This window comes from Pelophylax lessonae (genome assembly GCF_965119305.1).
Source record: "Pelophylax lessonae genome assembly, chromosome: 9".
NCBI lineage: Eukaryota > Metazoa > Chordata > Amphibia > Anura > Ranidae > Pelophylax > Pelophylax lessonae.
The window spans coordinates 233,380,421-233,391,831 of NC_138776.1; the positions used below are offsets into that span (position 1 = coordinate 233,380,421).

The 11,411-nt window shown below is 43.8% G+C and overlaps 1 protein-coding gene across 1 annotated transcript in view; it reads right to left on the reverse strand.

The window, feature by feature from the left end:
- Window positions 1-8,715, reverse strand: part of RPS6KB2 (ribosomal protein S6 kinase B2) — a gene marked incomplete at its 5' end in the record, with an annotated part of 95,447 nt that extends 86,732 nt beyond the window's left edge. Inside the window, 4 exon segments of the mRNA XM_082269357.1 lie at window positions 6,094-6,128; window positions 8,493-8,554; window positions 8,557-8,622; window positions 8,625-8,715. Of these exon segments, the coding sequence (XP_082125483.1) occupies window positions 6,094-6,128; window positions 8,493-8,554; window positions 8,557-8,622; window positions 8,625-8,715 (254 nt within the window).
- Window positions 8,716-11,411: the final 2,696 nt, after the last annotated feature.

The window sequence follows — 11,411 nt, forward strand, 5'->3', positions numbered from 1 at the left end:
CCCCAAAGAAGCTCCGGACCCTTTTTCTAAGTCGGAGCGACTTGGGTAGCTCCTATTAGAATGGGTCCACAGCTTCTCTATGGCAGGCGACCTACGGCGACCAGGTCGCCTGACAGGTCGCCCCAGTGTTAACGGGGTCTAAGTCTCATTTAACCCCAACATCTACGTCAGAGAACACAACTACTGGATGTGTATCTACATTTAATGCCTAAAGCCTCGTACACACACAAACGAATTTCCACTGACCGGTCGTCCGTCTTTTGTCCAGAGTGGTGTCTGTTGGTTGGAATGTGCTCTAGACTGCACACAAATTTTCCCGTATGACAGAATTCTACTTCAGAAGTGATGTCATGTGTTGGATTGCTTTCTATGTGTTCTTTCTTCTCTGGGCATGCCTAGTCTTGCTCATAAGATTTTTCCCCGTCGAAATCTGTACTAATGAGACGAAAATCGGACGTGTGTTGACGGTCGACAAAAATTATATAGCCTGCACACCAGGATTTTTTTTGGCCGAAAAGTCGGAGTCGGTTGTCGGATGCACCATACTAACAAGCGGAAAATCGGAAGATCGGTCGTTGGACGAATTGTCCCGGCCGAATTTCTACTCGTGTGTACGAGGCTTAAGTGTACCTATCCTATAGTGACACACACTTTAAAATCTGGATTGCACAATTTGTGTGCAAACTACTTTAGCTCTACCAACATCTACAGAATGTAGTTGGCAGATCTCAAGATGGAAAATTTACCAACTACATAGTACACAAACTAAACAAACAAACAGTTAAATGTGCTGTACAGTATCTCACAAAAGTGAGTACACCCCTCACATTTTTGTAAATATTTTATTATATCTTTTCATGTAACAACACTGAAGAAATGACACTTTGCTACAGTAAAGTAGTGAGTGTACAGCTTGTATAACCGTGTAAATTTGCTGTCCCCTAAAAATAACTCACACAGCCATTAATGTCTAAACCGTTGGCAACAAAAGTGAGTACACCCCTAAGTAAAATTTTCAAAAAATTGGGTTCAAAGTGTCAATATTTTGTGTGGCCGCCATTATTTTCCAGCAGTGCCTTAATGCTCTTGGGCATGGAGTTCACCAGAGCTTCAAAGGTTACCACTGGATTCTTCTTCCACTCCTCCATGATGACATCACAAAGCTGGTGGATGTTAGAGACCTTGCGCTCCTCCACCTTCCATTTGAAGATGCCCCACAGATGCTCAATAGGGTTTAGGTCTGGAGACATGCTTGGCCAGTCCATAAACTTTACCCTCAGCTTCTTTAGCAAGACAGTGGTCATCTTGGAGGTGCGTTTGGGGTCGTTATGTTGGAATACTGCCCTGCGGCCCAGTCTCCGAAGGGAGGGAATCATGCTCTGCTTCAGTATGTCACAGTACATGTTGGCATTCATGGTTCCCTCAATGAACTGTAGCTCCCCAGTGCTGGCAGCACTCATGCAGCCCCAGACCATGCCACTCTCACCACCATGCTTGACTGTAGGGCTGAAACAACTAATCGACTAAATAGATAATAATCGATAATGACAATCGTTGTCAACGATTGTCATTATCGATTAGTTGCGCTGCGTTCTTGACTTTCCGACTGTCAGCGAGCTCCGTCTACTCTGTGAAGCTGCAGTGTGCACTCACTGTCTCTCACAGCTTGGCACTTCCGTGACCTCCCCCTTACTCCTTTTTCCTCTCCGCCTTCTTTCTGACATCAGTGAGGGAGTGAGTCAGATCGAGGTGAGGGAGAAAAGAGAGGACAGAAGCAGCAAAACGTGAGTGCCGAGCTTAGTATAACAGTGTCCTAGGAGTCCATGCAAGGCAACCCGTCAAAAAAAAAGAATAAAAGCTTATCCAGATAAGAGTTAATATTCCTTATAAAGTGCAATATTATAATAGAAAAATAAGTGATTAAAAACGTCCATATAGCACATATAGGTGGTCTTTCTTTGCTCCCTATTTCATATCTATGGCTGACATGGACGTTTTTATTCACTTATTTTTCTATTATAATATTGCACCTTATAAGGAATATTAACGCTTTTTTATCTAGATAAGCATTTATTATATTATTTACAGTATATAGCAGCTTAATTAAAAAAAAAAAAAAAAAGTTTTGGTATAAGTGCCGGTTCACACTTGTGCGGTTTGTGAGATCGCATGTAATTCGGAGCGCACTGCTCCTAAATTACATGCGATCTCATGTGCGGATGCGAGTTCAGCCATACACTTTGTATGGCTGAATTCGCAGCACATCCGCAGCAAACTCGCACATGAGGCTTTTTTGAGCCGCCTCAGAATCGGATCGCACAGTGGTTCACATTTGTGCGATCCGATTCTGTGCGAACTTGCAGATCGCACTGCAATATGCGATTGCAACTGGGGTGTCGTTAACTTTAAATGACACCCCCTGCGTATCGCATATGGCAGTGTGAACTGCCAGATGTGTGGATGCGATGGCCTTAGGCTCGGTTCACATTTGTGCGATGCGGGAATGCTGCGAATATGCAGCATGTTCCTGCATCGCATCCGCACATCTGTAATGCTAACGAGTCACATGACACCGGGGAGGGAAAATGGCTAATTGGGCCCAATTTGGACATTTTCACATAGGGGTGTAATCACTTTTGTTGCCAGCAGTTTAGACATTAATGGCTGTGTGTTGAGTTATTTTGAGGGGACAGCAAATTTACACTGTTATACAAGCTGTACACTCACTACTTTACATTGTAGCAAAGTGTAATTTCTTCAGTGTTGTCACATGAAAAGATATAATAAAAGGTTTACAAAAATGTGAGGGGTGTACTCACTTATGTGAGATACTGTATATCCAATAAGGCAAGCTCTCAAACTACATAGGTCTTGGCAAATATAAAAAGACTGTACAATTAGACTGCAATGTGTGTTACATGCTTAAATGTCAGTGAGCATTAACAAACTCACAGCTGAAACATGCCTAAGCTTGGATTTCAACACTTCTACACGCCAAAAGCTAGAATGATCTGGCATGCAAGGAAAGTCAAACGAGCCACTAGCAACAACTTATTATACTATATACTGTATCTAAACCAAGGGAAAAAAAAGTAATGTATTGCAGCGTATCAGTCCTTAGACAAGGTGTTTGCATTATTTTCTTTTTTACAATTTTTTTTCTTTACTTCAACCTGGTAATCAGTAACACATTTCCTGTTCTAAGGTGACTACACTTAAGCCTCGTACACACGCGTCGAAATTCGGCCGGGAATTTTCGTCCGACGACCGATCTGCCGATTTTCGGCTTGTTCGTATGATGCTTCCGACAACCGACTCCGACTTTTCGGCCGAAAAAATCCTGGTGTGCAGGCTATAAAATTTTTGTCCTCCGTCAAAACACGTCCGATTTTCCGTCAGTCAGTACAGATTTCGACAGGAAAAAATCTTATGAGCAAGACTGGGCATGTTTAGAGATGAAAGAACACAAAGAAAGCAAACCAACACATGACATCACTTCTGAAGTAGAATTCTGTCGTGCGGGAAAATTCGTGTGCAGTCTAGAGCACATTCCAACCAACAAAAACACCACTCTGGCCAAAAGATGGACGACCGGTCGGCGGAAATTCGTTGCGTGTGTACTAGGCTTTACTCGCTATACTGCATCTATGGAGGACGACCAGTGTAGTCGCCCTAAAGCTAGCCATAGATAGATCTTTTTTATTGTCTAGCCAGCAGATAGATTAAAGAAAAAGAAGCAGATTCTCCCTTCCACACAATTGAGGAGGCTGGGGAAATTCTCCCTGTTGTATTTTGACATCAGGACTCCTCCACTGTCAGAATACACCGATTAAGGCTGCAGTGTTGATTTGAACACAAATTTTCCAACAAGCCTATTCAAAAAGTTGAATCCTCCCTGCAGTTTTATTTTAATTCTGATAGCGGGACTGCTCTGCTGTCAGAATACACTGATCCGCGCTGTAGCTGATTGGCTGCAGACGCTGGGTGAACGAAAATATGCCAACCGCCCCATTCAAGCGGACTTCTCTAACGGGAACGGCCATAGATGGAATGAAATTCAGCCAGGCCCTGCTGGACCAGCTGAATTTTGATCCATCTACAGTGCCTTGCGAAAGTATTCGGCCCCCTTGAACTTTGCGAACTTTTGCCACATTTCAGGCTTCAAACAAAGATATAAAAACTGTAATTTTTTGTGAAGAATCAACAACAAGTGGGACACAATCATGAAGTGGAATGAAATGTATTGGATATTTCAAACTTTGTTAACAAATAAAAAAAACTGAAAAAATGGGCGTGCAAAATTATTCAGCCCCTTTACTTTCAGTGCAGCAAACTCTCTCCAGAAGTTCAGTGAGGATCTCTGAATGATCCAATGTTGACCTAAATGACTAATGATGATAAATAGAATCCACCTGTGTGTAATCAAGTCTCCGTATAAATGCACCTGCACTGTGATAGTCTTAGAGGTCAGTTTAAAGCGCAGAGAGCATCATGAAGAACAAGGAACACACCAGGCAGGTCCGAGATACTGTTGTGGAGAAGTTTAAAGCTGGATTTGGATACAAAAATATTTCCCAAGCTTTAAACATCCCAAGGAGCACTGTGCAAGCGATAATATTGAAATGGAAGGAGTATCAGACCACTGCAAATCTACGAAGACCTGGCCGTCCCGCTAAACTTTCAGCTCATACAAGGAGAAGACTGATATGAGATGCAGCCAAGAGGCCCATGATCACTCTGGATGAACTGCAGAGATCTACAGCTGAGGTGGGAGACTCTGTCCATAGGACAACAATCAGTCGTATACTGCACAAATCTGGCCTTTATGGAAGAGTGGCAAGAAGAAAGCCATTTCCTAAAGATATCCATAAAAAGTGTCATTTAAAGTTTGCCACAACCCACCTGGGAGACACACCAAACATGTGGAAGAAGGTGCTCTGGTCAGATGAATGTTATGTTTGGCGTAAAAGCAACACAGCTCATCACCCTGAACACACCATCCCCACTGTCAAACATGGTGGTGGCAGCATCATGGTTTGGGCCTGCTTTTCTTCAGTAGGGACAGGGAAGATGGTTAAAATTGATGGGAAGATGGATGGAGCCAAATACAGGACCATTCTGGAAGAAAACCTGATGGAGTCTGCAAAAGACCTGAGACTTGGACGGAGATTTGTCTTCCAACAAGACAATGATCCAAAACATAAAGCAAAATCTACAATGGAATGGTTCACAAATAAACATATCCAGGTGTTAGAATGGCCAAGTCAAAGTCCAGACCTGAATCCAATTGAGAATCTGTGGAAAGAACTGAAAACTGCTGTTCACAAACGCTCTCCATCCAACCTCACTGAGCTTGAGCTGTTTTGCAAGGAGTAATGGGCAGAAATTTCAGTCTCTCGATGTGCAAAACTGATAGAGACATACCCCAAGCGACTTACAGCTGTAATCGCAGCAAAAGGTGGCGCTACAAAGTATTAACTTAAGGGGGCCGAATAATTTTGCACACCCAATTTTTCAGTTTTTTATTTGTTAAAGTTTGAAATATCCAATAAATTTCGTTCCACTTCATGATTGTGTCCCACTTGTTGATTCTTCACAAAAAATTACAGTTTTATATCTTTATGTTTGAAGCCTAAAATGTGGCAAAAGGTCGAAAAGTTCAAGGGGGCCGAATACTTTCGCAAGGCACTGTACAGCCTAATTATGGGTTTTAGGGCAAAAAACCCAACTTTCCATCCCTATGGGTACAGTAGTGATGTTAGGTCAGCAGGGGCATTTGGGGCCTTTAGAGGTAAGTTGCTTAGACATCTCAATGGAGGAAAAAGTGCATAGGGAACATGTTCACAGTCCAAGCGGCAGGAAAGCACCACAGAAAGCAGCAAATCTTCATGGGTAAATAGTGACATCACCTTGCACGGGTGTGTGAATCAAGATACAAAGTGCAAACACTTGGGCAGGTAAAACAGCTAAGTGATAAGCCAAGCTTACTTTTAGTGCAAACTCAACTTCAAGCAGTTTTAAGCTGTTTGTTACCTTAACTATTGTAAAACTTTAGTTAATAAACTGTAACACAAGATCATTAGTTATACTTACACATCGCAATACACAATGCCTTCTGTGTCATCATCCTGGAACAAAAGAAAAGATTTAGTGAGTATAATCTATATAACAGTGGTAAGGGAACAGAAGTAACCAGGTGTGTGCCAATAGTCCTGTAGGAGGTCCTTAGGTAGGTGTATTATTTTAGGACCTCTCTAAAGGCCATGCCTCACACTGGTGCGAGATACGCTATGACTTTGGGAGCACGTCACATGACGTGTACAAATCAATGCTTCCCTAGGAGAGCCGTCTTAACTGGTGCAACAAAATTCGGTCCGACTTTGAAAAAGGTTCCTGCACTACTTTGGTCTGACTTCAGCCCATTCAATATCATTAAAGTCAGATCCTCATCCTAACTTTCCGACTTGTGACATCCGACATGGTGATTACAGCAGCAGGAAAAGGAATTTATGTCACACTGGGATTGGTTTGATTGGTGAAAGGACAAGTTGGACCATCTTAAATTTGGAGAAAAATCGTATCTTGATCATTGGAGTTGGATGGAAGTAGGACTGATGTACTGTAGCAGGGCAAAGTCGGATTGACAGTTGTACAACAGTCATGTCGTACCAGTGTAAACCTGGCATAAAGGCTCTCTGCTGCATTAGAGCTGGGGGGGGGGGGGGGAGAAGCATATTCCATCTGCTCTCTGCTGCATTAGAGCTGGGGGGGGGGGAGAAGCATATTCCATCTGCTCTCTGCTGCATTAGAGCTGGGGGGGGGGGAGAAGCATATTCCATCTGCTCTCTGCTGCATTAGAGCTGGGGGGGGGGGGAGAAGCATATTCCATCTGCTCTCTGCTGCATTAGAGCTGGGGGGGGGGAGAAGCATATTCCATCTGCTCTCTGCTGCATTAGAGCTGGGGGGGGGGGAGAAGCATATTCCATCTGCTCTCTGCTGCATTAGAGCTGGGGGGGGGGGGAGAAGCATATTCCATCTGCTCTCTGCTGCATTAGAGCTGGGGGGGGGGAGAAGCATATTCCATCTGCTCTCTGCTGCATTAGAGCTGGGGGGGGAAGCATATTCCATCTGCTCTCTGCTGCATTAGAGCTGGGGGGGGAAGCATATTCCATCTGCTCTCTGCTGCATTAGAGCTGGGGGGAAGCATATTCCATCTGCTCTCTGCTGCATTAGAGCTGGGGGGGGGGAGGAGAAGCATATTCCACCTGCTCTCTGCTGCATTAGAGCTGGGGGGGGGGAGGAGAAGCATATTCCATCTGCTCTCTGCTGCATTAGAGCTGGGGGGGGGGGAGAAGCATATTCCATCTGCTCTCTGCTGCATTAGAGCTGGGGGGGGGGGGAGAAGCATATTCCATCTGCTCTCTGCTGCATTAGAGCTGGGGGGGGGGGGGGAGAAGCATATTCCATCTGCTCTCTGCTGCATTAGAGCTGGGGGGAGGAGAAGCAGCAGCACACTGAGCTTGCCAGCGAATGGCTGTGCAGCGGGGGTATGTCAGGACAAGTCTGATCATAGGAGGAGAGAACATGGAGTTCCCAGCATTGCTAGAGAACGGACCACAGTGTGTTCTCTGCTTAGTGTGGTCAGTTTTTAATAGGAAAGCAGAGCGATGGGAAGGAACACCAAGGATTTCACACAAAGGACGCAATATAAGGAGAACAGGATACTTTCTCATACAAGTATATGGTACAGCTGCCACATATCAGGAATATGAAACGTTGGGTCAACAAACACGTTAAAGAATTCCAGTCAACCTGCAGCTCAGCCGCCTTTTTTTTTTTTACCATCCCCCGACAACAAATGTCAACCAATCGTTAGATGTCATTTATTTTTAGATCGCTGATTCTCAAATATTGTTCGGAGAGTTCAGCTTCCACAATTACATTTCTCATGATGGATAATAATGATAATAACCACCTTTACAAAGCCAGGATCTGCCTGCATTGGCCACACATTCCAAGCCATTGAGTCAGAATAAAGCAGCACCCAGTGCAGTCAGAATAAAGCAGCACCCAGTGCAGTCAGAATAAAGCAGCACCCAGTGCAGCACCCAGTGCAGTCAGAATAAAGCAGCACCCAGTACAGCACCCAGTGCAGTCAGATCTCCATTCCTGGATGAGGATTTCCTGACCCTCAGCCCAGGACATTGTAGGACATTGTGTGCTGATGTGAGGACAGACCAGGAACAGTAAATATGTGATAAGGATTTCCTCTTATACAGAGGATCAGCAGGACAGTCATGAAATGTCATTAGGTAAACAGTTTGACATTAAACCACGCCCACATACACACCAAGCCAACCCACCAGATGCTGAGCCATTCAGCCTTGAGTATGCTCCTTAGCCCCTCCCCACTGTATCCCCGCCTTCTCCCTGTGAGACCCTCCGCGCCCCCCTTCATCCCCAGCAAAGTTCGGCTCCCCCATGGTCCTCACCAACTCATTCTCCTCACTCCTCTCCTCCGTTTCCAGGTCCAGATCAAAGACCCCTGCCATCACGAGGCAGGACCGGAACAAAAAGGACTCCTGGTTTCCGAGATCCGGCAAATATCTCTGTAGCCACGTCAGGTTTAATCAGCTGTTCGTCTTCACTTCCTGTCTTCGGGAACGGAGGTGTTGCATTGCGTATATTCCTATGACACTTGGTCTCCGGTATCATGGCGTCCCGAATAGACTCCGCTCACACGAGTTGGGGACACTTTTAGTTTTCACTCAGCTGGTTTAGATGCTTTTAATGAATGACGTGTGTACTGCTGCCCTCTAGTGGAAATGTGGAGACGTGCAGGAGCTAGCTATGGACACTTGCTAATAGGTAAAACAGAGGTAGTTTGCCTTGTAAAATAAAATCTATGAAAAGCCTTATAATAACTTGAGATTGTAATAAAGTATACACATTAACCTATTTCTGACACTTGCTGTTTATAAGTTAAAATCATTTTTTTTTTTTTTTTGCAAAAAAATTACTTAGAACCCTTAAACATTATATATTTTTTCTTCTAGCAGAGACCCTAGAGAATAAAATGGAGATCCTTGCAATATTTTTTATCACACCGTAATTGCACAGCGGTCTTCAAAAAGCAATTTTTTTTGGAAAAAATTACTTTTTTTAATAAAAAAATAAGAAACCAGTAAAGTTAGTCCAATTTTTTTCTATAGTGTGAACGATAATGTTACGCCGAGTAAATAGATACCCAACATGCCATGCTTCAAAATTGCGCACGCTCATGGAATGGCAACAAACTATATAGACTATATACGGCGGCGGTCAGCCCCTCCCAGGCAAAGTGACGTACCGGTACGTCGCTAGCCTGGGAGCCAATAGGGGGCGAGCGCGCGCCGCCGGAGGCACGCTCCAGCCCCCGCTCGTTCACTAGGCAGCCCACGCGTGTGACCAGCGGATCCGATGTCTGCCGGTCACTCGCGATCGCCGGTTACACCGGGAGAAAGGCAGGCGGCTTATGTAAACAAAGCCGCCTGTCATTCTCCCCTGTGTAACAGCACTGATCATACGGTCCTGCTATGTAGGACCGTTGATCTCTGTTGTTACACACACAGCCACATCCAATCACAGTTAGAAGCACGCCCCTAGGGACACACTTAACGCCTCCCTCTCCAATAAAGTTAACCCCTTCCATCCCAGTGTCATTTTTACAGTAACAGTGCATATGTATAGCACTGATTACTGCAGTAATGTCACTGGTACCCCCAAAAGTGTCAAAAATGTCAGTCAAGGGTCCGATCTGTCCGCCGTAATGTCGCAGTCCCACAAAAAAAACGCAGATCGCCGCCATTACTAGTTAAAAGAAAAACAATAAAAATGACAGAAATCTTTCCCTTTGTTAGTAAACGCGATAACTTTTGCGGAAACCAATCAAAACACGCTTATTGCGATTTTTTTTTAACCAAAAATATGTAGCAGAAAACAAATTGGCCTAAAATGTTAAAAAATTTAGATTTTTACCTTTTTTTTAGGGGGGGAATTTCATATAAAAAAATTTGAAAAATATTGTTATTTTTTCAAAATTGTCGCTGTTTTTTTGTTTATAGCGCAAAAAGTAAAAATCGCACAGGGGATCAAATACCACCAAAATAAAGCTCTGTCTGTGGGAAAAAAAGGACGTAAATTTAATTTGGGTACGGCATCGCACGACTGCGCAATTGTCCGTTAAAATAACGCAGTGCCGAATCACAAAATATGGCCTGGTCAGGAATGGGGTAAAATCTTCCAGTCTTAAAGCGGTTAAAAATACGCTCATTGAGATTTTTTTTGTCAAAGACATGTAGCTAAATACATTTTGGCCTAAATATATGACAAAAATTGAATATATTGGATATTTTTTTAACTGTCAAAGTAGAAAAATATTGTTATTTTTTCAAAATTGTCACATTTTTTTATTAATATTGCAAAAAATGAAAATCGCACAGGTGATCAAATACCACCAAAAGAAAGCTCTGTTTGTGGGAAAAAAAGGATGTAAATTTCGTTTGGGTACGGCGTTGCACGACCGCGCAATTGTCAGTTAAAGTCGCACAGTGCCGAATCGCAAAAAGTGGCCTGGACGTAAGACAGCAAAATCCTCCGGTGGTAAAGTGGTTAAAGAGGAAGTAAACCCTCCTCTGACACTTTTACCTATAGGTAAACCTATGATAAGACTTACCTATAGGTGCTGTAAATATCTCCTAAACATGTACCATTTAGGAGATATTTACCTTAAATTCAACCAGTGACATCACTGGCGCATGCGCTCTCAAGGAACGGCCGCTGGTGCCGTTCCTTCAGAGCCCCGTGCCGTGACCATCGGTTCCCGTGCGTATGAGTGGGAGTGACGTCATCGCGGCTCCGGCCAATCAGATGGCCAGATGCCGCGAACCCGGAAGAAGGGTGACAGAACATGTCACCCATGAAAGAGGTGAGCGGTCGGGGCTTTGTTCTAAGGTAAGTATTTCATAATGAGCTAGTATGTGATGTATACTAGCTCATTATGTGTTTGTCTTTCAGGTGTACTTTAAAAAAAAGAAAAAACCCATAGGCAACAATTTCTACAGGCTACCAGCTTAGAGTAACAGAGGAGGTTTAGGGCTCAAATAATTGCACTCGCTCTAACGATTGCGGCGATATCTCACATGTGTGGTTTGAACACTGTTTACATATGTGGGCGGGACTTGCGTATGCGTTCGCTTCTGCGTGCGAGCTAACGGGGACAGGGCGCTGTCATTTTTTTTTTCCTATTTATTTTTATCTATTGTTTGTATTTATCTATTATTTTTTTCTTTTTACATAGTTTTTTAACCACTTTACCACCGAAAGATTTTCCTGCTTTACGTCTCGGCCACTTTTTGCAACTTGGCACTGCG